The sequence below is a fragment of the Magallana gigas genome, chromosome 8, assembly GCF_963853765.1.
Source record: "Magallana gigas chromosome 8, xbMagGiga1.1, whole genome shotgun sequence".
Taxonomy (NCBI): domain Eukaryota; kingdom Metazoa; phylum Mollusca; class Bivalvia; order Ostreida; family Ostreidae; genus Magallana; species Magallana gigas.
The window spans coordinates 29,206,564-29,233,434 of NC_088860.1; the positions used below are offsets into that span (position 1 = coordinate 29,206,564).

At 35.0% G+C, this 26,871-nt stretch overlaps 1 protein-coding gene across 2 annotated transcripts in view; it reads left to right on the forward strand.

The window, feature by feature from the left end:
* The window catches only part of LOC105327689 (dynactin subunit 1), a 276,187-nt gene that overhangs the window by 222,745 nt on the left and 26,571 nt on the right, over positions 1-26,871 (forward strand). For both annotated transcript variants that reach the window (XM_034473808.2, XM_034473809.2), the window contains 4 exons: positions 6,410-6,503; positions 9,911-10,039; positions 12,995-13,137; positions 25,691-25,830. In XM_034473808.2, coding sequence (XP_034329699.1) covers positions 6,410-6,503; positions 9,911-10,039; positions 12,995-13,137; positions 25,691-25,830 — 506 coding nt within the window. The remainder of the gene's footprint in view (positions 1-6,409; positions 6,504-9,910; positions 10,040-12,994; positions 13,138-25,690; positions 25,831-26,871) is intronic.

Here is a 26,871-nt window from a genome sequence, read left to right on the forward strand (position 1 = left end):
TTTACGGTAGCAAAGAGAGAAGTTGTAGTTGCTCAATGAAGCTAACCATCTATGTCCGGTTGCGTCAAGTTTGGCTGAGGTGAAAACATATGTGAGAGGGTTGTTGTCGGTAACAACTTCAAATGAATTTCCGTACAGGTATTCATGAAATTTTTCTGTCACTGCCCACTTCGGGAAAGGAATTCCAATTTGTGTGCTGGATAGTTCCGCTCACTGTTCTTCAGTCCTCGACTGGCATAGGCGATGACTCTCTTCTGGCCGTTCTGTAATTGGTAAAGGACAGCTCCAAGTCCTTGTGAAGAAGCATCTGTATGGAGAACAAATGGAACATCAAAGTCAACGTAAGCTAAAATTGGTGGGGAAGACAGTCTCTCCTTAATAAGCTGAAAAGCTTCTTCTTCTTCCTGACCCCATTTCCAGTCTGGTGGCTTGCCTTTAGGCTTCCCTTTCTGTGTAGAGTGACCTTTCAAAAGGTCATTCAAAGGTTTGACTATCTTTGAGTAGTTTTGTACATACCTTCGATAATATCCTGCAAAGCCCAGAAAGGTCCTCAGAGTCTTAATGTTGTAGGGTACTGGCCAAGTTGTGATGGCCTTGGTCTTCTCAGGATCAGTAGCTACTCCTACATCACTTACCACATGACCAAGATAGGTAACACTTTTCTTTAAGAACTCACATTTCTTAGCTTTAAGTTTTAGACAATGTTTTTCAAGTCTTTCAAATACAGCTGTCAGTCTGTCAAGATGTTCGTCAAATGTCTTTGAAAAGATTAAGATGTCATCCAAAAATACTAAACAGTCTCTAAGGTTTAACTCACCCATACAGCGTTCCATAAGTCGTTGAAAAGTTGCTGGGGCATTGGTGAGGCCAAATCCCATTCTGTTACACTCAAAATGTCCAATACCACTTACTGAAAAGGCTGTCTTTTCTTTGTCTTCTTCCTCTAATTCTACCTGCCAATAAGAGCTGGTCAAATCTAACTTTGAAAAATATTTCGATCCAACAAGTCGGTCAATGGTGTCATCTATCCTAGGGAGATTGTAAGCATCTTTGATGGTCCTTGAATTGAGCTTTCTATAGTCAATGCAGAAGCGAAGGCTACCATCCTTCTTCCTTACCAAGACAATGTTGGAAGAATATGGACTCTGTGAGGGACGAATAGCCTCTACATCTAACATCTCTTGCACCTGCTGACGTACCTCGGCAAACATTCCAGGTGGTATTCGTCTGTAAGGTTCCTTGAATGGAGTTTTGTCGGTCAGTTTGATGCTATGCTTCAGCAGATTGGTCTTCCCAATGTCTGTGGGGCCATCTGAAAACAAGTGCGTCCAGTGGGAAAGAAATTCCCTTGTTTTACTTACTTGATCTGGGGTATTAAGATGATCCTCTGCAATTGTGATGTCCAAATCCTTCAGTGACACTTTGGGCTTCTTTCCTGCTTCTGATGAGTCAGGAGTCCATGTATCTACTATTTTAACTCCATGTACAGAACATAATAATGATCTAGGAGGGATTCGCACAACAGAAGCAGACAAATTGCACACACGAACAGGGACTGTAACTGAATTTCTACCCTTTCCAAGGGGAACAACTCTTGGACAGACTACAATACTTCCAAATAAAGTAGTATCTGTCTGTTCAGTTAAAGCATAGTCAATATTGTGAACATTTCTTACAATACCTCTAATCACCTTGGTCTCATTTGGAGCAATCTGAACAGTGTGATTGTTTGCTGCCTTAACTGGTGTTTCATCACACATACTGTCAAAAGCAAGCTTCCATTCATCTGGTACATCTATCTCGGGGAACTGCGAGTCGTCATAAACATCCCTACAAATACGAATAAAATTAGTACCAATAATGACAGGAACACTTTTTGAATAGTTTGTTTGTGGTACCACAAGAGCAGGAATACAGTGTGTACCGTTATGTAGACATGGTACACATATGTCTAATTCAATGTATCCTCTGTAGGGTAATTCACCCCCATTAGCACTATTTACACTTAATCCAAATTCTGTAATACTGAAAAGTTCTGGCTTTGGGTGTAATGAATTATAAAATTCTTCTGATATACAAGTAACAACTGAGCCAGAGTCAATAAGTGCTTTTGTCTTTACTCCAGAAACAATGATTTCTGATTCGTTAGAACCACCAACTAGTCTATCCAACAAATTTCCATTTTGTGGTTTTGTTGAGTAAGGGCTTTTCTTGAATTTATCTCCTGTTCGCCCCGCAACAGAAGATGAAACTAGTTTAAAGGTTTACCTCTTTGGTTGTTACCATAACCTCTGTTATTACCAGACTGTTGTCGGAAACTTCCTCTTCCTCAAAAACGCTGGTCACTTTTCCTGTAGCCATAGGAATTGCCCCTATTTCCACTAAAGGAATTCTGAGTTTGTGTCTGAAAAGAATCTCTATTAGCTTTATATAAATTCTCATGATCTTGTTCCAACCTACTCATTCGTGCATCAAGTTTTTTCATCTGACCAAGTAATTCAGTAAGTTGCTCTTTCAAATCAAAGTTTGACACATGATCTTCAATTTCAGTACACACAGTATTGCTCTGAACAGGCTTTGTGGTTTCTATTTTCAAGTTTTTCTCTTCATGTTCAATCTGTCTAATTTCTCTTAAAAGAGAATGAAAATCTTTCACAGTTTCATATTTGTTTCGTGTTGCATTTCTTAACTCATGATTTCTTAATCCTGACCAAAACTTTGATCGTAACATTGCCTCCTTTGCAACCTCATCAATGTGTCCAAATCTAATTGCTCTAGAAACTGTTTGTTCTAATCTTGACCCAAAAGTAACAATACTCTCACCTTCTCTTTGGTAATCACTGTAGAAACTCTGCATAATGTTTTCTGCAGTGTAGACGTTTCCGTAAAAGTCATCCAGTTTCTGAAGAATGATGTCAACTGTCGCTGTTTCTCCGAGAGGAATCAGCATCTCCCTGGCAGTACCTTTCAAAGAGCTTCTAACAGACTGTAAAATAACACTTTCAGGATACTGAGTTTTTAAACATCTAACTTCATATGACCACACGTCAAAACTTACTTCACCCTTTTGAATTTGTTCTCCACTAAATGTAGGGAGTTTTACAGGGGTTGGGTTGGGGTTCTTGTATGTAGAGAGATTCACAGGGTTTGAATTGGGGTTCTGATATAGAGCAGATGTATTAAGTAACCCAGGGGTTGGTAAGGATACTCTAGGTGAAAATTTAGGCTTAGCACCAATACCTAAATGAGCAAAGGGAGCCCTAGGGGTACTTGTTATGGGAGGCTTAGTCGACATGTGACTGTTCTTAACTAACATCTCATACTCATCTTTCGGAATCACTCTGTAATGTGGTTCTGAGTTGATTTGATCAATGAGAACCTGTAGTTCTTTCCTACTTTCAGGATTTTCTCCCTTCCCTGCACCTTCTGCCATCTTACAACCACAATGATTCAAAAATTGAAAACAAATCGCAAGCCAAATAAAAGCAATTATCGCAAAGCGCATCTGTCGGGAATGAAACACATACACTCTCTATCAAACTTTGTCAAAATATCAATCAAACACATGCATACAATCTCATGATCAACCTACTGTACAACATTCAAATAATTGACCGTAGTGCAAACTCTGATTAAAGAAAACAAACCTTAGCAACAACACAGTAAAGACCTGCTTGTCTGTCAATTTGTCTTTCAGTCCTGTTAGTAAAGCTGCAAATCAAAAGTGATAGCGCACAGGGACAGGGTGGGGTGGGCGAGGGGTATTTAAATCAAAACTGACTGTTCAAAACGAAAAATAAATGACATACTATACATAAGATGGCATATTTGCACACATAAATAGTATAAACAGTCCTTATTTCTGATGACAATGTCAAATTCAAGCGAAACAAGGTAAATTGTACATCATAAACCATGTTTTTGAAATACCGGAAGTTATCACTATAAACAAACACTGACGTCAGAATTATATGATTATCGAGCCCGATCAAAATAATACAATTCTCGCACCTTGCACACCACCGGCCGGTATAACGCAAACTCTCACACACAAAGAAAATAACATATATACAACAGATACAAGTACACAGACATTTTTTTTAAACACAACACATTTGATATCATATGAAGTGCACAACAATTTTTTTTTTTTTTATGATTTTTAATTTTTAATTGAGCTCAATAAACGATCGACGTCGAGAAAGAATCACTCCTTAGTGGTCCTCCGCGGCTTTGAATGAAAACTGAACTGATTCATTACGAAACACAGTAACGGATTTTTCTGATGAGTACTCACTATAAACTCGGTATGCGGCACTGGAAACAATAGACTGCACGCATCCGTGGGTTCCCAACCAGTTTGAGTAACACTAAATATGGTTTTGGCGGTGTTTCAGAACAAAATACTGCACACTTTGGTGAAATTTTTACAAATCACTTTTTTCCGTATTCGTTTTGCCGGCAATGAATGGACTAACCTCGGGTGGAATTCCAAGTACCACTCCTGGTAGTGTTTCTTGTATCGGTAGGTCTACCAACATATAGAACGGTCAGCAACCTCACTGGGCATTGGTCTCCGTCCTCGTAATGGGTTCTGGATCATGGTTCCTCAAAATTAACGTGGGCGCCATTGTCACCGGGTCTTGATTGAATAAATAACGCTGGTACTGATTTCAGCTACATGTATTCACTGGTTCTTTATTTCGAGGATTGTAAATTATCAAATAAAACCTATAAGTACAAACACACTCACACTCACAATTCATACGCAACATCGCACGGTAATTTAGAATATTTGAATAAAATGAATTAAAAGTAATTTACAATTAATGTATTTCAATTACAAGGTAAACGGAAGCTTACCAGGTATCCAGAACTATGAGTTAACAAAATATATAAAATATCTTGTACAGGTAAGGTAAAGATACACTTCACTGTGTCTACCATGAAGGTAAAAGTCGTGGGGTTGGGGAATTGGCGGGATTTTTGCTATTCATAGTGAGTTAGTAAAGTCATGCATATTAATGAATTCAGTCGTAAATTTCTATTGGTCAGCTGTAATATAGTAGTAAAGAATAAACACGTGGTCAACATACACCTGTAAATAAAATCCTCACGTGACTAACCCAAAACTCATTCATACGTTCACTCATTCATCTCTCATACACGCTCCATTGGCAATGCGCGCCAAATATAAATATGCAAAATATGAAACTTTTATATGACAACTGCGACAGTTATACGGCAGAACAATATCCTGTGCTTTACCTAGGGATAAAAATCCTATAGGGATGTATAATACGCACCCCTTTCTCGTAGGAAAAAAATTCTGGAAAAAAATGTGTATTTGATGGACTACGCTAGACAAAAAGCTAATTTTTTTTATCTTGTAAAGAGTGGTATTATGCTTAGGTGATTTTTAAGGCCTATGGGCCTCTGTTTATTATAATCTTGTGTAGCTGAAGGGAATGGTAATTGTCATTCATAACTAGTGATGGGAAATCGGAAAATTTTCATAATCGATTATCGGAAATAATCGAAAGTGTATAATCGATTAAATAATCGAAAGTTTTAAAATTATGTTTAATTGAAACAATTCTCTGAACAAAAACTTGCGTCTTGCATTGTATATACAGTAATATACATGTACTTGTTTCAGTTGTTTAAAGCTATCAAATATTTATTCAAATAAATCAAATATGTTAATAAAATTTAAATATTATTATGCACATACAATCTTATTTACTGCACCTGGTTAGAATAAAAGAAAACTAGGAAATAAAAGTATGTTGTACCATTTAAAGTAACTAGGAAGTTAGGAACAAGTTCAAACTTCAAACAATAAACATAAACAATTTAAAATATTACAAATTAATTTGAAATTCAGAGATCAAATCCCATTTCAAAAACATTAAACATAAACAATTTTAACTGTTTTTAAACATCATAACTAGAAAGTTCACATCTGACCGAGTCACATGACATACAACTTCAGTGTTTCACCAGTACCTTTCAGGGTTTTTATTCAAGAAAATGAGCAAGTCAACATTTGCACAATGTAGCCTTCTTTTTTAATTAACTATTTCCCCTGCTATACTAATTGGATTTTGATTTGCGGCATCTGCCTCGTCTAAGAGGCTTGCACATGGCGCCGCCATTTTGTTTAAACCTATTTTCATTTTGATGTTTGAAAATAAAAGGTCAAATCGTACGAAGAATTTTCGTAAATTACGGTTTTTTAATTTTTTTTTAAAAACAATCGATTATGAAAATCTTAATCGATCATCGACATCGGGAGACATTTAGCGACCGACTTTCGATTGTCTGCGGTAATCGGCCCATCACTATTCATAACCAGAAGTAGTCTTCATGAAATTAAATGTTGTTCTAATTCATACCTTCATTACAGAATGTCTTTTGGTAAAGTGGTTGGTACCATGAATAAGCTTGCTAATGCCATGGAGAATGGAGAGTACGACTTTGATGGAACCCATGACAAGACAGTGAGTGTATTTAAGGACTAAGGAATCATTTTTTGAGTATTATGAGGTGATAATTTTGGTCGGGGCATGGTCAAATCCAATAGATATGACTAGCTCTGAGCAAAACCATACATGTTAACCTCCAGTGATGAAAAATAGGTAGATTTTGAACTCAAAAGCGGTAGCATTGCGCGCGGTGCGCAGCGGTTTCAATTTTCATGTGAAGCTAATGGCTACAATAAGGAATATGAAGGAATGCAATAAATGAAACAATAACACTATTATCACATGCAAAGAAAGATTTATTTGTGTTCTTTGGTGTAGGATTTTGTAGCTAGCTTTACTTTTCTTAGAGTGGTCTTTTCTGGAATTGATTCAAAACACTTTTTGTTATTATTTAACTTGGTGGCCAAAATTGAAGAAATAGTGTCATTTGATAGTTCAGATCTGAAACTTGTCTGGTTTTTTTTTAAATGAGAAACACCCTTTCACATTCTGCATTTGAGTTGGGAATAGTCTGTTATAATAACTGTTATAATAGAACAAAGTCTTGGAAATCTAAGTTGAGAAATCAGTATGACAAAACGTACAAAACGCATACTGTTCCCCTTTTTTTTTATCTATGAAGAAAGTCAAATAGTTTCAGCCAGTCAGCATTAAACTTTGAATAATATCTTTTTCTTTTTCGGGGCGGTGATGTCGATGACATTTTTGTAACTAATGTAATCAATGAGAAGTGTTCACCACTCATTGTCAAACGCATGCTTGAAACCCACATTATTATCGCTATGTAAAAAACGTCTGAATGTTCCTGACTCAAGTCACGCGATATCTAAAGAACTAGCGAGATTTTATAGCTAGAATAGCTTCCAAAATGGCTACCCAAGCGAGGCAAAATTGAATTTTGAAAAATCGGTAGATTTTCAATTAAAAGCGATAGGCGTGAAATTGGGTCAAAAAGCGGTAGACTTCCGCGAAAATCGGTAGAGTTAACATGTATGGCAAAACTATCACCTCATAATATTGAAAAAATGATTCCTTAATACTTATATTATTTCCAATTTGTGCACTTCAAAACAACATTTTAAAACCACTATTTTTATGGCTTACGGCCATCTAGTTGCCGGATAATCTTTACGGCAAAGAGTTCAGTTATCTGAACATGCGCGACAAAAAATAGTTCTATTCGAATGTTGCAAAGTTAACTGTTTGTTGTTCATAATAAATATCTTTAAGCAAGATTATACTTTCCATATGTTATTATCACTTATTTTATTGTAACCAATATTGACTTTATTTAAATAAACTCGAAATCTAACGCGAATGAATATTAACTGCAGTGTTTTCCCTAGGCCGTTTTTGCATAGAGGTATATGCCCCCGCCATGCATCACACAGTGTCGCCATGCTTTCCGCTATGCATACTTACATGTATTATAAGCAAACAATCTTTTCCCAATTATTTCAGATCCTAACAGTGATAAGTAAATGTAAAGTTGTCGTTATTTCGTTCAATCTTCATAAAAACGTTTGCACCTGCAGAGAGCGTCGCTAACTTCGATCGACATCGATCTCAGCAAGGGGGAAAGTGTTTAACGGTTAAAGAACTGAACTTACATGTATGATTGAGGTATATTGAAACTGGGAGTATAAATCGGTAATAAATGCATAAATAGAGGGGCAATTACTACTTGTTTTAATATAATGTGCCTTCTTCGACACCTCCGCCATTATCGAATGTTGGGGATTTTCCAAGATCTAAAAATAGCACAATGTTCCCTCAATGGTGTTACCTTGGTTGTGCTATGATTGAAGTGTTTATTTGTCGTAAAAATATTGGAAACTTGAGACCAAATGTACTCAAATAAGAAAACAATATACAGTTAAGCTTGATTGCAAGTCATATACGGAAGCGATGTCAGATTACTATAACATAGAGACATAGTATAGTATGCCTCTGAAAATGACTGTGTATACATGTCATGTGAAGAGAGACTGACTGCAAATTTTAGTTATAGTGCAGTAATTAATTTTAATTAAATTTGGTGTCAAAACAAGTTTGCTGTAATTGCATAGTTCTGCCTGTTTCTCCCCCCCCCCCTCCAAAGAGTTTATCTCTGTACAAAGGAAAAAAAAATAAAACAGAAGGTGTTAGAACTGCCTTGTGAATCTATATTTCTTATAAAAGCTTGTGAAGGTCAGCCTCTTAAAAAAGTAGAGAAAAATCTAGAAAAATATGAACAATTATACATTTATGAAATACAAATAAAATGGAATAATACTTGTTGGTGTAGATTTCATGAGAATTCATTAATTATAGTACATAACATGCAGTACATTTCATCATTTGGTTATATTATTTTTACGCGCAGTGATTTCGCGCTGGCTGTGGCGCTGTTACGTTGCACCGTGCACCAACTCTCGCGCAAGTTCATAGTGCGTAGGATTACAAGGTATACTGATATTTGAGAGCATGTTGGTTTTAAGTGTTTTTGTGTCCTATATAAAGTTGAATTAATTTACAGTTAATGTACTTCAGTCGTTGGATAAAAGAAAGAAACAAATTGTCTCAAAGTGGAGTTTGAGTCTGACATCATCATTATTATTTTAAGCAGTCTATGATTTTCCTAAAGGCAATGGTGGTTTCAACCAATTGATAAAAGAGGCATCTAGATTTCAATCCTGTCTGTTTCGGTCACTAAGGTTCGACCAATCAACAAATGGGGCATGTTGATATCGGTCCTGTTAGTTTCTATAGATCTATGAATTACATGTAGCTAGTTACTTTCTATAGAGCTGTAAATAAACTAAAGTTTCCGTAAGAAATAGAGGGAATCATACTCGATCCATGTAAATATAGTCATATCAAACCCGTAAGCCATTATGGCCCTTCAGGCCTTTGATTTTCATGTAGTACATGTTATGTATTACTATGTGGCGCAGCCAATACCGTTTTTCAAATATGCTATAAGACACGCCTATTTTGTGTCAATATTATATGTTATAGGTTTCAATTCATTTATATGCTATAATAGGGTTCAATTTGTAATGTCATCACAGACAAAGACAGTTGAAAATGTTAATATAATATTATCATGATTTCAGGGATTTGAATCTTTTATTATTGTTCTTGTTTAGCTCACTGATATGAAGTTAGGGAAAGACATGTGCTATATATTCCTTTGGCTTTCGAAGCTGGTAAAAGTTTTTGGAGCACAGGTCCCATATCTTAAGTTATTACTGGCCCTAGCTTCACCTTACTTACGATGCATAAATGGTGCATCTGGGCAAACTTAATGACTAAACAGACTTGGATGCTGAATTTAAATTCTGTTGAGGTACTTTTAATGCATGATATATGGTTCATATGCAGTCAGTGTTGTTATATTTCTGCAGTTTTTTATTAATGAGTACAATGTTGTGTTATAGCCTGTTCCTCCTGTTGTGCTAAGAGCAAAGACTGTGAAAGCACAAATTGCAGAGATGGACCAACTGAAGGTCAAGATGGAGACCAAGGAAGAAAGTATGAAGGAGCTAAAGTTACAGGTCATGAAGAAGGTCAGTGACAATACGTTTAAAATAAAATAATTATAGTTGCAAAACAAAAATTCAAAGGAACAGAAAAAGAATTAGGATTATCTGATTATTATATTGCATAATGGAGGAAAATTGGTTATTCATATATATTTACACCTGTTTCATTTAACTTGCCATTGTCATATGTAAATGCATTTGTATATGTTGGACACATAATAAAGAACCAAAGAATATTTTAAAAATTGTTAAAGTTACATTTCTTTAAGTAAGTAAAACAAAACTGTCTTTTGTGATTTGTCTATTTACCAGGTATTTAAAGGAAATGAATACCCAAGGACTAGCTAACTAATTTGAGTTATTATGAAAATAATAATAAAGGGAGTTGTTTTCAATTAGTTTATAACTTCGGGTTTGATATTCCATATTTATAAAATCATCCTGTTAGAAAAGGGACTTGATTATAAATATAAGAATATCCTGGGGGAAACAGATTTTTTGTACAGGATCTACATGTATTATACCACATTGTCCAGATATTTTGTATTATGACTCCATGAAGCTGATTTTATCATGCCTATTGTTGCTCAGGTGAGCGATGTTGCCCGTGGGTCTCTTGTCTTTCTACTAACCATATTTGAGTGTCAAGCTTCAAGTTATAAGAAAGATACAGAGCTTTGCTCACAATTCTATGTTTGCCCTAAGCTGAGACCTTTTTTTTGTTTGTTTACATTTTAAATGTTGAAAAAGAAATACCAAATGTGAATGTGAGTAAAATAAACTCATGTAAACAAACACATGACTCAAACCTAGCAGAATTGTGAGCTCTGTATCTTGCTTATAATTCTACAATTGACGCTGAAATTTTGGTCGATCATTAGTAATGGCTCATTAAATATAAGTCTTGTACAGAATAATGAATAGGATGATATGCTGTAACTACATTTTGCATCCCCTTTTTGTACAATGAATTGTATGAGATCTGCAACCATTTTGATAGTTTTTCAGACATGAATAAATAAAAACGACGTCTTTAAATCATATCCATACTTCTGACACATTATTGTAATGGGGATAATTAAATGCATTATCGCTTTTTTTAAGTTAATATTACAGCAGAAACTAGCCGTTTGTTGTTTTTGAATAAAGATGAAATTGATGGGTGGGCAATTAGTACAATATAGTGATATGCCAGTCAATACATTGATAAGAATAGCTCTTTGATATATCACATGACAACATTATTCATTCGAGTGTATATTCATCGATCAAGTGAGTAAAGTTTTAAAACATGACATGAGTTCATGCCAGGTAAACAACAATCGTTTATAATGGGGAAGACTATAATTAACTTTGAGGACTTGAGTGTATTGTAGTACAATTTTCTTCTTTCACATATAGAATTTTAAAATTGAAAACAGCTAACTCTGCTAAATTGTGAAGATACTAGATGATATCCCACACAAGCCCGGGAATTAACACTTTACACATTGATGGCAGAATGCTAAAATGTTGAACCATAAAAAATTTTCTCTCCGTTTTCATCCGTCTTCGTGCGACATGCGTCGTCCAGAGTGAGTTAACAAATTTACATTTTTAACTTCTTCTAAAAAACTACAAGGCTAACTGTTAGCATTTTTGGTGTGAGGCATCTCTATGGTAAGAGGAATCAAAATTGTGAAATTCATGGCTCTTCCACCCCCGGGCACCACAAGTGGGGCCAAATATGCAAACAAAAAAGAAAAATTTTCAAAAATCTTCTTCTCTACTCCAACACATGTGAGGAAAAAACTGGTTGCATGGTTATGATGTCCATGACGCCCTCTACCAAAATTGTGAAATTCATGGCCCCTGGCTGGGGGGTTCTGGCTCTACTCCAGGGTGGGGCCAATATGGCCATATAGTGAAAATGTATTCAATCTTAGAAAATCTTCTTCTATATTTCCATATATATTTGTTAAAAACTAAATGTATGATTATGATGTCCATGAGGCCCTCTACCAAAATTGTGAAATTCATGACCCCTGTGTCAGGGGTTCAGGCTCTAGGGTGGGGTGAGTTTGACATCATCATATTTATTTCAATCAGTCCATGATTTTCCTAAAATAAATGGTGGTTTCAACCAATTGATAAAAGAGGTGTCTAGATTAATCCTGTCTGTCTTGGTCACTAAGGTTCGACCAATCAATAAACGGGGCATGTTGATATCGGTCCTGTTAGTTTCTATAGAGCTATGAATTAACTAGTTACTTTCTAAAGAGCTATAAATAAACTAAAGTTTTCATACGAAATAGAGGGAATCATACTTGATACATGTAAATATAGTCATATCAAACCCGTAAGCCATTATGGCCCTTCGGGCCTTTGATTTAAACCAAAGTTGTCATATCCAAAGTATCTGCCCGATGGTTAACTTGCTCTACGCTTTCCACCATGGTGTAAATTAGTCAAACTGCATTCCTGGGCACCCCGTTGTGGAAAATAAATTCTTTCAACTAAAACTTAAATTGCAACAAATTGTATTACCGGTAACTGTTTTGTATTGACCAAGATGTCCCATCCAAGGTATGAATATCTGCCCGTGATACATGTCAAGCCCATCTTAAACTTTCCACCAAAGCGTGTTCACCATGCTATTTCAAGCTGGTTTATTGAAAATGGAAGTAGGTTTTTGATTAATTTTACAGTAATTACTTATCAGGTAAAATTCAACTATAGATTACATACATCATATAACACATGTTGAAATACCAAAGGTGTAAGCAGTTACGCTGTTGCAGGCATATTTTAGTGTATTGGCAAGAAGTATTTTTTTATAAGTATAGATTTTCATATTTGATTTATTAAATCTGTTTGGATCTGAGTTATGTCAGTTTGCTATTGTTGCTCAAGTAAACGATGTGGCCCCTGGGCCTCCTGTAATCATTTCGTATCAAATGATCTAACAAATGATGTTGTTACCTTGCCAATATCTACCAGCAAGAGGAGGTCAGTGAGATGCAGGTCAGAATCGGACTCCTGGAGAAGAAGCTGGAAAATGCTACAAAAGACGGAGACAGTAGACTTGAAAAAATTCAGAGAAAGCATGATGAGCTCCTTGCTCAGCTCAGAAAGAAAGAAAAGTGAGTAATTCATGGCTGCTAATTTTAGTCATTAGAAGGCATTGCTTTTTTTTTTAAAACTCTTCAAGAATTACACAGTGTAACTTTTCTTTTGTCATTTAGTCATGATTAGTTCTCTGAATTTCATTTGCTATGTATCTAGGTGATTGTCTATTTTTATACCCCTGCTCCGAAGGAAATGGGGGTATCCTGTTTTACCCTTGTGTTTCTGTCTGTGTGTCTGTCCGTCCGTAAAAAAAAAATTTGTGTCAAAGATTCCTCAGCAACCATTAATTGCAGCTGCTTGAAATTTTAACACACTCTTTGTTTAGACCTGCCATGTGGTAGGATTCATTTTTTGTACCAATTAGACATCAACTTCCTGTTAAATGATTACTTTGTTTATTTTAAGCCAAAAATTTTAAACAAATTTTCGCCAAAGATTTCTCAGCAACTTTTAATTGCAGCGGCTTGCATTTTTACACACTCTTTATGTATAGACATGCCTTATGATGTAATTCATTTTTTAACAAATCAGACGTTAACTTGCTGTTAAATGATGACTTTGCTTATATAATATTATGTACAGGAAAACTTGTGTAATCCGGTTGACATCAGTTATGAAAAATTTTGCTAGATTAGGCAACATCTGGTTCGGAGGAGATTGTTGCAAATTAATCTCATAGTTTATCTCTTGTACTATTTTCAATTGTAAAAAATATTTTAAGACCTTCTCATGATTATGGTATTGATTTTCATTTGAAAAACAATAATTGCTTAACGAAATACAGTCTTGACTAGGAAATAAGTTTTAATCAAATAATCCTAATTGATGAATTTTCTTGCACTTGATTAAACTGAGAAGTCTGAAAAGACAAGTGCAAGCTTTACAGTAGATTTGCTAAACATTTATTGACCAGGCCATTGGTCAGCAGGTGGATGATAAAATAATGACGAATACACTGGCAAGAACTTTCTTGATGCAAGGAACAATAGATAAATATTAAAATTCATGGGAATTTAATAAAGTATGAAGCAATTTGAAAGAATAAGATGTAACTTTTAAGTGTTAACATACAACGCACATTACAAACAATATCGGCAGTCTTAGTCCTGCAGACAAAATGGGGAAAGGTATTATACACACCTGCCCCCTTTGATCTTATTTTGTCTGAGAAAAGTGTGTGCTATAAGAAGACTTACGGTTTTGAAATGAGATGCTAGTTTGGAATTTTAATTCGCCGTTGTGTAAATTAATAACACATACAGGAAAATTGATTGATATTTGAGCAGTAATGATCCCGCTCAAGGCCTCTTTTAATCATCGATTGAGAAGTGACCAGTTTATGGGAGATAATGTCACTCATTACAGGCAGGTGGTCCTATACATCGTGGCCCGTTTGTAGAGTAGACAAGATCCAGATTGCACAACATTTATTTAAAATAGAATGATATAAAAATGTCAAGGGATTGAATGCACAACATCCAGATTCAACAAGTTTTACTGTATATTTATATCAGAGCAGGAGGTATCACTAGTTAGCATTGGCTCCTGAGATATCTTGTTATTTAGTACTACATGTATGTAGTGATGTTGTTAACATATATTTTTTTGTTTTCCCTTGGACTGAAATGTCACATTTTCATTGGTTTAAACGTAGCACGTGATTGCCTCATATATCTCTATATTTGTTCTGTGAGGAATAATATTAGGCAATATGGCTGTCATTGGTCGACGCTTCGCTTACTCATTTCGACATTTCATAGTATTTAATACATAAACCGCATGCCGTAGTTCTTAAAGTATTTGGAGTAGTTGCCCTTTGAAATTCTTTAAAATTAGAGTAGTTGCCCTTAGAATATTGACGTCACATTGTTTTGTCTGGAGCAGAACAAAATGGCAGCATCGAAATTTGCTCAAATTTCTGCAGAGGAAAGGGAGAAAACATTTAAAATTGAATAGCAACAAAACATTGTAAGTAAACATGGGTGAAGCAAGGATTTTTAAAGAATATTTGAAAGGTGAGATTGAAAATTTTGAAGAGTTTAACTTAAATGAGTTAAATTGGACGAGATGTTAGGCCTCTTGTACATGGCTTTACGTAGATCATCGCTGTTTGTGAATATATATGTCGCTTGATAGTCCTCGGGAAAACGAAACACTTATTAGGTTAGTTACTGACTCACTACGGAAATATATTGTGTTGATCAATCTCATAGACGGCTCGGCTTCGCCTCGCCATCTTTGAGATTGATCAACCCAATATATTTCCGTAGTGAGTCAGTAACTAACCTAATAAGTAATAATATTGGTCATTGTACCCAGCATGGACATCATATTTTATGGTTTTATGCTGTTTGTTCAAAACAGAATACATCATACATGGTACAATACATGTCTTGCAATGTATGATAAATTTTATAGTATTACTCTCATAAATGATGATACAGTTGTCACACAATACAAAATATTTTTAATGCAGTACTAAAATTGCTTTCCTCATTCCTTTAAGGTTAATTAATGCATTTTATGGTCTTTATCAAAGTAATCTGTTAGTATATTGTAATATATAGACTTAGTAAATTTTGACAGTTTACTAGCTGTTTTCTGGAATTTTTAGCTCAAGTGAGCTTTTCTGATTACATTTTGTTTGTCATTCTTCGTTCCATCCGTCTGTTTGTCTGTAAATTTTTCACATTTTAAACATTTTCTCCAGAACCACTGAGGCAATTTCAACTAAACTTTGCACAAAGTATTTCTTAGGCAAAGGTGATTCAAAGTTGTGAAAAAAGGACCATGTCCTTTTTCAATGGAAGATAATAAGGAATTATTGAGAAAAGTTTGAAAAAGTTTCAAAAATCTTCTCAAGAACTGTTTGGCCAGAAAGCTGAAACTTATGTAGCTGCAGAACTGTTGCTCTCCGGGGAAAAAATATTGACAGACCGGAGAGCTACAGGGCCACCCATTGAAAAAATTGTATATTTATTGCGCAGAAAAACGTGCGCTAGTTTTGGACTGATTTACCTTATTTATACGCAAATTCTGTGAAAACAATTAGTACCGGTACCATTAAATTCTTCATGCAATTTACTACTGATATCGTCTCTTCACTTGCCTCGGATAGTCTTTTAAACACCATCACCAGTCCCGTAAATTCATGTGGTGCACTTTGTTTACATGTAAAAATGGCGACTCTCGATCTCGATGTAAATTCAACATACTTGATTTTCCGAGGTCGGTAGCGTATTTCGGAGAAAGTCTGAGGCAATTGAAGAGACGATATCAGTAGTAAATTGCATGAAGAATTTAATGGTACTAATTGTTTTCACAAAAATTGCGTATAAATAAGGTAAACCAGTCGAAAACTAGCGCACGTTTTTCTGCGCAATAAATATACAATTTTTTCAATGGGTGGCCCTGTAGCTCTCCGGTCTGTCAATATTTTTTTTCCCGGAGAGCTACAGTTCTGCAGCTAAAACTTATGTGGAAGCTTCCTCAGCTTGTGTAGATTCAAAGTTGTGAAAATCATGATCCTTAATGGGGGGGGGGGGGGAATGAATTTTTACATAGGAATATGTAGAGTAAATCTTAAAAAATCTTCTTATCAGAAACCATTTTGCTTGATTCGAAGTTGTGAAAATCATTACCTTCGGGGGTTCAGTGGGGCCACAATGGGGTGGTGGGTCAACTTTTTACATAGGAATATATATAGAGTAAATCTTTAAAAAATCTTCTTCCCAAGAACCATTTGGTCAGGAAAGCTGAAACTTGTTTGGAAGCATCATCAGGTAATAAGATTTCAAGTTTATGCAAATCATGATTCCCAGGGGGTACGTAGGATTGGGTCACCGAAAAAAAAAATTTGCCTAGAAGCTGTAACGTTAGAGAAAGCAACATTTACTTCAGATAGGGTTAATTCAAATTTGTTCAAATTACAATCTTTAGGAGAAGTGTGGGGCCACGTTGGGGATTCAGTTGTACAAAGGAAAACATTTTAATTGTTCACAAAAACTGAAATGTTATTATATATGCTTTTACCTATACTTATATGCAAGTATTTTTATATATTGCTGATTCTTTAAAATTGTTTAAACTTTGGTCCCTGGACGATTATTAGGCCTCACAAGGGGTTCAGAGTTTGATGTAGGTTTATATCCTATATATAAACAATTGTTAAGGGTCTTAAAAATTTGAGAACTGCAATGCTGAATGTGATATGACTATATATATAAAATCATCCTGTTAGAAAAGGGACTTGATTATAAATATAAGAATATCCAGGGGGAAACAGATTTTTTTGTATAGGATCTACCGTAATGTATCGTGTATAATACGCACTCATGTATAATACGCACCTCTCAAAGTTGACCAAAAAATAACGAAAAAAACCAGCAGGTCCTATGTATAACACGCACCCAAAAAATGGCGAAATCAACGGCCGCCATTTCCCCTAAAACTATCGATGTTTCATACTAATTTTATAATCCATGCACAATTTCTTTAATTTTGTGATCGGAACATAGCACAGCGATGAAAATCGACGGCCGCCATTTTTCCAAATAGCTAGTATCCATGTTCAACGATAATTTTATAACCCAAGCGCATTTACTGTAATTTCGTGATCGGAACATGGCCAAAGCGATATTAGAGTCAAAGTTCTTACAGTTTTACTTAAAAGGGACGGCATGATTTACGTGGGCGGTATCAAATATCATTTGACACTTTGTAAAGTTTCTTATACAACAGCGGAGACGTTGAAGATCATCATATGTAGAGAAGAACGGCAACCGAGCTTAGTGCTTAAAAGTAATAATGTTTGCAGATATAAACCAAACAACATCAAAAGAAATGATTTAATTGATTAATTATAGTCAAACTTTTTGATTGTTGTAAAATAAACATTGTGAAGAAACGTATGTATGTCATATATCGTCATTATCAAGTCGTACAAATGATCGATGTATTTTTTGCACTGTCTATGTAAAGCAATACAGTTTAACTGCATAACTGGACATGAAGTAATCAAGTTTAATAAAATCAGAATAATCGCTAATCTTCATGCACTTGAAAACACCCTGTGAAGTCCGACACAAGACAGGTGCATGCCTCTGACACCGGAAATTTTTAAACAAACACTGAACATGCGCCGAGTCAACAGGTGGCTGCTTACGTAATGGCGAATATACACTTGCGATATTTGTTTGATGCAAGAAATAGTGTTGAGAGAGGATAAATATTTCAATACATGGAAATAAAACTAAGAATAAGGTATTTCTGATGCAGTTAATTTAGTATACACTCACACAACTTGCATAACAAGCTATATCGGCAGTCACTACTCCCGTGGTATCAAGAATCACGGCTTGAAAAAATGGGGTAAATTTTTTGTCCTATGTACAACACGCATCCCCGCTTTTGATCAAATTTTGTCTGAAAAAAAGTGCGTGTTATACACGCGACATTACGGTACATGTATTATACAGAGGGTTCCACTTAATCTGATAGCGGTCAATCAAATAATTTGGTTAATCTGGTATAATATCAAAACACGGAACTAATTTTTATATTTCCCTTAATTTTATAATTTTTCCTAATAATCTGATACGATAAAATGTCATTTTCGTCATTTGTCAATCTGATTAGGTTTGTGACTGTGTAATAATGATTTTCCAACCTCTTACACCTGTATATTCCTTTGTTTCATTGGTTGACACCCCTCCTGTGTACACAGTAACTCTTTGCAGGGCATTAGTTACACTTCACTCCCTTCTTTGTAAGATGAAAGCTACCGACATTGTTAGTTGTTCCGGATGACCGCACACAGGACTGACCTTACCTGTGTACACATTTTGTTGTTTCTTTATTTACCAATTGCATGTGTTAATTTCATGCTTGGCTTGCACAATGGAGAATTATTTAAACATGTAATTTCTGAAACAAAAGTGACTGGCTTTGAAACATGTGACATACAGGAAATTCTGATTACTTTCAATTTCACATCGGGGTAAAAAACTAAATAAATTAAATTCAAATAATTTTCTATCATGCATAATAAAAAGGTATGTGTGGTGTATTTGGAGTAAAATTTTTGACATGAGTTTGAGTAAAAGTATACATCATGCTTCTTATAATTAGACGTTTCACAAACTCTAGGCCCGTAAAACATGTTCTTTCTTAAGTTATTTGTCTCTTAACTTTGCTACATGTCTGATAAATACTAATGGGATCCGCCATTTGAAACGCCACTGCACATGAGTGCCCTAATTATGTAACACAATGTCATGATAAAATCATTGCATTGTTTGGATACATAAATGTAAAATAAACATATTTGCTCTATAACTAGCTTTCACAAAATATCCCTCAGTAAAGGGCTACAGATGAAAGACTTTAGAGCCCTTTCATTCTCTAATTTAAGGGGCCAGCCCCTTTTTCTTGATATCAAATGAAAGGTCATTATTATTCCATTATTCATTACTGTAGAACGATATAAATTGCTAATTATGTGTACAACACAGTAAAATGAGTGATTACCCCCTCTCCCTGAGGGATGCGTGTACTGAGAGTGTTTATTTATTCTTTATTAAAAAATTCCTCTAAACGAAAATCCACTTATGGTTTATAACTTATAAAATAAAGACATGGAACAAGTACAAACCTGACTAGCAAAATCCCTACAACTTCAAGAGGAAAACTTAAGTTAAATTCAGCTGTAATTCCTATTCCATCAATCTACATGGTCTCCGATGACAATCTTCCTTTTGTTCCTATCCTTGTCAGTCGGTCTCTTTTTCCTATCTTTGTAGTCATCGCCATTGTTGTTGTGATAAACTTAGCATAGTAACACGTGACTGATTTAAGGCGGGGTTTATTCAAATGCTGTAATTATTGTGGACTGTAATAATTATAAAAATTACTTATTAATTTCTAAATCTTTTTAACCCGATTGATATAAACTGTGTAATTGATTGTGAAGATCTACTGTAAATTCCTAATTAAACGCGAGGAATTAATATCCGCGTAAAATCGCAAGACTCCCGTCTCGCGAATTCTAAAATCTCGCTTTTAATTTTGGGACACATGTAAACTACCGGTACATGAAACTAAGATAAAATTTTGGCATTCGCAATTTGATGTTCTCCCCATTTGATGGTTAATTGTTGAATCGCGGAATTAAGTACTCGCGTACAGTACAGCTCACGAGTATCCCGACAAAAACACCGACCACCGTGTTTGAAAGTCCACGCTGAGCGTGGAAGTGTCGGTACCTTTGATCTATTGTTCTCTGTTACGGCCTCGGAACGAGAAAACACACGGTGCGACACGGTGCAACGCGATGCAACACGGACAGTAACACGGTGTAACACGCGGTATTTACCTGTGAAAAAAGGAGGATTTAGGAATAAAACTTATAAAGAATAAAATATTTATTGATGCACAAAAGAGAATAAAAGAAAAAGACCAAAAAAAAAAATAGAAATAAATAAATAAAATTTTTAGGCACGCAATTTTCAGAGGTATGCAATTGTTACGGTTGATTTTTGTTGATATTAAGAACAAAAAAAATCGATATCGCCAACATAAAGGTTTGATCAATTAAAACACTAACACTTTCTTTTCCTTTTTAAAATTCAAATACACGGTTCCATAAGTTTTTGTTTCAGTCCGTTTTTAAACGTAGTAATAATCGTAGTTACTGTAGTTTGGCAGTTTCAATAGTGCATAGAATCATAACTGTGGTCTTCTCTCATTTATACTCTATTCAACGATAACAAATATAACGGGTTGTTGAAAACAACTGTACTTTCTCTAAATATATAATTATACGGCTTTATATTTCATATATTTTCAAATTTTCTTTCTTTTAGACATGTGTGATGTACTTGTCCATGTAGTACCGCACAGTACATATTCATAGCGCTTAGAGTCCGTGGATCGGTACTTGATAATTTTTTTATTTCATCTTTATAAGCAACTTGGGTTTAGAAATTATTTGTGTTCCAAGAAACTACTCAGTATTGCAATAATTACTGTTTGATTGTTTAATGATCGTCATATAAGAGAGAGAGAGAGAGAGAGAGAGAGAGAGAGAGAGAGAGAGAGAGAGAGAGAGAGAAAGAGAGAGAAAGAGTGAGAGAGAGAGAGAGAGGGGGGAATACCGGTATGAGTTTAATTTTAAGTACATTTTACTTGTAATTCAGTTTAATAAGTTAGATTTATAGTTTCCATTATATTGAACCCTTTTCCCGAAAATTGCGATAGAATCTATGCAGGCAGAGTCCACGTGCTATCCCTGTCAATCAAATCAGCTCGCGAGATAGACCACGTGCTCCTTCCATGATAAGGAAAAAATGTCGTTCTATTGTTTTTTTTAAGTCCGCAAAATAGAAAAATGTTTAGCAATGAAGTATTTAGTGTTTGAAATGTTTAGTTTCTTCCTTCTTATATTGCATGTATGGAGTTGGAATATAGCGTTGTAGAATCTCTCTCTCTCTCTCTCTCTCTCTCTCTCTCTCTCTCTCTCTCTCTCTGTGTACTTTTGTGCAATCATTTTTTAATTATAAGAGTTCTATTTGTATAAATTTAATTCATTTATTTTAGATCCATAATTTTAATAACGATTTTAACACAATGACTAAAAGTTTGTAAAGTATACGATGTAATAAGATTTTTCGTTAAAATTTCGACGCTATTTTACATCACACATATTAGATTGGTTATAAAGTAAATAAAGTTGTGTTGACTGTTTAAAATGCTTGCAAAAAGTTACCGGTATTATCTCATTCATCTTTTTAATCAATCAAGTTTTTTCGTACATACATGTATGTGTACCCGGTAAATAATTTCTCATCGCAAGTTAATACTTTGTGAAATTCCCGCATTTATAGAGTTGCTGAATTGTTCTCCGGATCCACGCGCCGATAGTCTTACGTGTAGTTGTTTGTGTACATATCTACAGACAATTTTTTGTTTGTTAGAGATTAGAAAAAATCATGGAACTAACAAAGTAGAAGAAAGATATATTCAGACCATACACACGACGGGTTGTGATGAGTTACCAAACAGGTGTCCGTGGAAAGGTGTGAATAACGGCATCTCGAGTACACCTGTTCAGACGTCCAAATATACACACAGTTGTAAATTACAATGACACCTAACAAGACAGACAATAACACCTGTTGTGTATAGAACCCAAGATGAAAGACAATGTTGTGTATCTGATCAGCTTCCGTACAGGTGTATCGCACGAGTGATTTTTCATGTGAAATCACGAGGCCATTACCCGCTATTATAATACGGAAATAAAGTTGAAAGTTATTTTATGAAATGCGGGTATATTTTTAGTACCTGTACAATGCTTGAATATAATTTAACAAGAGTTTGTACAGGTATTTAACTATAAACTATAATATAAAAGTGATTTTTTGTTTATTTATTGCTACATAAATAGCTGAAGTCCAAATTATTCGAGTCACCGGTAATATGGGGTTGTTATTTACTGCAGCACATCAACGTGTTTTTAAAAAAAACATGATCTGAAATGTTTTCATTTTTAATTGGTTTATATTAAGACTGTAAATTAATTAATAAATCAGAAAGTTTTCAGATAACAGAAAATAAGACGTTTAATCTCCCGCCATTTAAATTGGATCGTCAGTTACAACATCACGTGTGTTTAGAAAAAAAAAAACACGATTAAATTGATTTGAATTTTGATTATATATCAACTGATTATTAAATATATTTGGTGAATTTATTTCAATTTATTTAAGAACAAATGAATTAAAAGGCACCCATTTACGTCGAGTTTTCAGATCACAAAAACTTAACTCCACGTTGACAGCCCCGACAATTTTCTAGGTCCATGCAACGTGAGTCGATATTTTTTTTGAAATATGAAAAGGATCTATATGTTTCAAACCTTGTTTAGCCATAATTTATTTATTTCTAAACATACGCTATTTCTATCAAAGTCTCAGGTAACGATATCCACGGAGTAACACAGTGGCCACGGAGTTACACAGGCGGCCACGGTGCGACACGGTGCTTTTTCTTGAATTTTCCAATACACATACACGGTGTCACACCGTGTACACGGTGCGACACAGACCGTTTTCCACCGTGTTTTTTACACGGTGGGTGTCGGGATACTCGTGAGCTGTACTGTAGATTAAGGAATCTACAGTATCTTTGTATAACATATTTAAATAAATCAATCAATCAAATATTTCTTAGCATGGAAAAATACGCCACATATACCTTTAACTATTTAAGAGCATTTTATATAATAGAAAAAGAATTAAAACTGGAGACGACGTCGTTAACAGCAACGATGAGGTCTTCCGTCTGATTATAGAATTTGAGATGTATATGTTCGATCTTGATTTGCTAAACATGATTTAGAATAAAAGAATAGGGTCTACATTTTAAGGGCCAGATACTATTTTGTTTCAATTGTAAGAGCTTTGGTTGAAAACATTTGGTCTCTAGTTTGAGAGACCAGCCCCTTCTTCTTGCTATTAAATGAAAAGTTATTTAATTCTTAAGACATTTTGTTCAACAAGTGTTTAAAAATTCATAACCATTCTTGAGATATCTGAGAAAAAATGTTTTAGGGGCCTGTCACTTATCCCTTATTGGGGCCGCTAAACCAAATTTTGAAGGTTGCATGTTGTTATATCATTTTGAGCATCTTTTCTTCTATACTGCATTTCTAAATATTTTTCCTTTTTGAGATATGAGTGATCAAAAGTTTGGACTTTTTGCCCCTAAAAAAACCCTAATTAACATAACATATGATGAAATCATTACATTGCTTGGATACATAATTGTAAAACAAACATATTTGCTTCTATAACCTTTCACAAAATATCCCTCAGTAAAGGGCTATAGATAATAATCAAAGTACTGAAGTACTGAAAGCCGGGCTCTTTTGGTGTGTCTTTATGCATATTGTGTAGTAAAGACTGAAAATCTCTCTCTCTCTCTCCCCCTCTCTCTCTCTCTCTCATGCTTTTAATGTCGGCAAAGCATCAGAGAGCGACCAAATTTTGTAAGCGGCTATAAACAAAAGATAAGTCTGTCTAGTAGAAGTTAAAAAGTTCAGTTGCTGCCTTGAATTATTTTGCAACAAGCATTAAATATTCAATCCCCGTTTCTTCATCGTGTAGCAAAGTAGTTCATGGAAATTCGTGCGCATTGTATGTGTCCAAAATGCATAGTAATGTTTTAAAAACACTTTATTAATAAGAAAACTAAAAAAGAGACTGAGACAATTCATTTCGAATTCAAAAAAAGAAACAAAATGCCAACACTTTTGACAAAACGTGGCTCTTTGGGTAACTATTTGGTATAGCGGATCGAAGCTTTACCTTGACGTTGTTTGGTTTTTTGTATATTTGTGCTATTTATAGTAACATTGGCGATTGGCCTGCCTATAACCAGGACTCTGCTTTCAGCAGAGCCCGGCTAAAAAATGACAGCCCTTACGTCCCCTAATTTGAGGGGCCATGGCCAGCCCCTTTTTCTTGAAATCAAATAAAAGGTCTTTAAATTCTTAACACAATTTGTTCAACAAGTGTATAGAAATAATTCGACACCGTTCTTGAGATGAATTGGAGAGAACGTTTTAGGGGCCAATCCCTTATCTCCTTATAGGGGCCGTTTAATGAAATATTTTTCCTTTCTGAGATATGTGAGATCAAAATTTTGGATTTTTGGCCCCTAAAAACCCCTAATTATGTAACACATGATAAAATCATTGCATTGCTTGGATACATAATTGTAAAATAAACATATTTGTTCTATAACCTTTCACAAAATATCCCTCAGTAAAGGGCTACAGATGAAAGACTTTAGAGCCCTTTCATTCTCTTATTTAAGGGGCCAGCCCCTTTTTCTTGATATCAAATGAAAGGTCATTTAATTCTAAACAAATTAACAAATGCTAATTAATTGCTAATGCAAGGTAAATTATTTCATTTCAAATTATTGACATACAGATTATATCTTTTCATTGATAAATTATGTCTTGAAAAAGTTTTATTTTATTCTATACAAAAATCAAAGACCACAAAAATGCTTACTGTGGAATCATTAGAATTCGTGGTGGCTCAATTTTCGTGGAATTCGTGGGTACCTCTCATCCACGAATTAACATCCTCAACAAATTAATAAATTAGGGTAATAAAGTCATATTTCATATGAAGGTTTAAGGGAATACACGAAAGTACGTCCCCATGAACCTGTAAAATCTTAGCAATCCACGAACATTGGCCACGAAATTAAATGATTCCACAGTAATCAATTAATCTAATAATTGGTTAATCTAATAATTGGTTAATCTGATAATTTTTCTCTGAAAAATTGACTATCAGATTAAGCAGAACCCTCTGCACCACATTGTCCAGATATTTTGTATTATGACTCCATGAAGCTGATTTTATCATGCCTATTGTTGCTCAGGTGAGCGATGTGGCCCGTTGGCCTCTTGTTACATTTGGAATTTCAAATTAAGGTATGCATGTGTAGGGCTTTATATTGACACAACTAGTTGTTTCTTATTTCTAAAAGGGAGTTTGAGGAGACTATGGACACTCTTCAACAAGACATCGATACCTTGGAACAGGAAAAAATTGAACTCAAAGAGAGGCTGAAAATTCTCTCAAAAAAAACTTTAATTGAGGGAATCACAAGACAAGCCAAACATCCAGGTAACTGGTATTTATTAAGTAAACAGAAGATGTATTGTTATTTTAACCCCTGCAAGCAAAGTGGGGGGGGGGGGGGGGGGGTTAAGATTCACCTTGTCGCTCTGTCTTTGTGTCTCTATGTGCAATCGTGTCTGGTCCATATTTTTGGCCCAACGTCATTTCAGCAAGTTCACTGGAAAGAAAAGTGAATTATTTGTGTCTGGTCTATATTTTTCTTATGGAGGAATATTGGAATTTTCTACTTCACACAATAATTGCGTATGACCTAATTTTAACTAAGGGTATTTCATGGTCTTGACCCAAGGTCACTCGGGCAAGTTTAAGGAAATAATTGAGACAACCCAGATATTTTCCTTTCTAAGTTACAGATATCAGTGAAAATTGGCATGAACATTGAACAAACCACAACAAATAATTTTACAAAGTAGTATTTTAAAATATCAAATATTTTGTTCTTTACAGTATACAAACTAGTCGATGATTGGGGTATCCGGCGCAGACATAAACTTGACAATTAAAAAACCATTTACAGATCAATTACATATATCAGAGATGTGCATATTGCTAGGATTTTGATTTCTGATAATTCATGAAAAAAACACCAGCTTTTGAACTTACACATTTTTATGCCAAATATTGCATACTGGCACTTCATTTCACTGGATACAGTAGGTAGTGTTTATCAATTCAAGGTTGACATGAAGGTTGACATGGATTATTATACCCCCCGCAAACGAAGTTTGGGGGGGTATATAGGAATCACCTTGTCCGTCTGTCCGTCCGTCTGTCTGTGCAATCGTGTCCGGTCCATATTTTTCTCATGGAGAAACATTGGAAGTTCTTACTTCACACAATGATTGCTTATGACCTAAGGGTGTGTCATGACCTTGTCCCAAGGTCATTCGGGCATGGTCAAGGTCACTGGCAGAAAAAATACAAAATTTGTGTCCGGTCCATATCTTTTTTATGGAGAAACATTGGAAGTTCTTAATTCACACAAAGATTGCTTATGACCTAAGGGTGTGTCATGACCTTGACCCA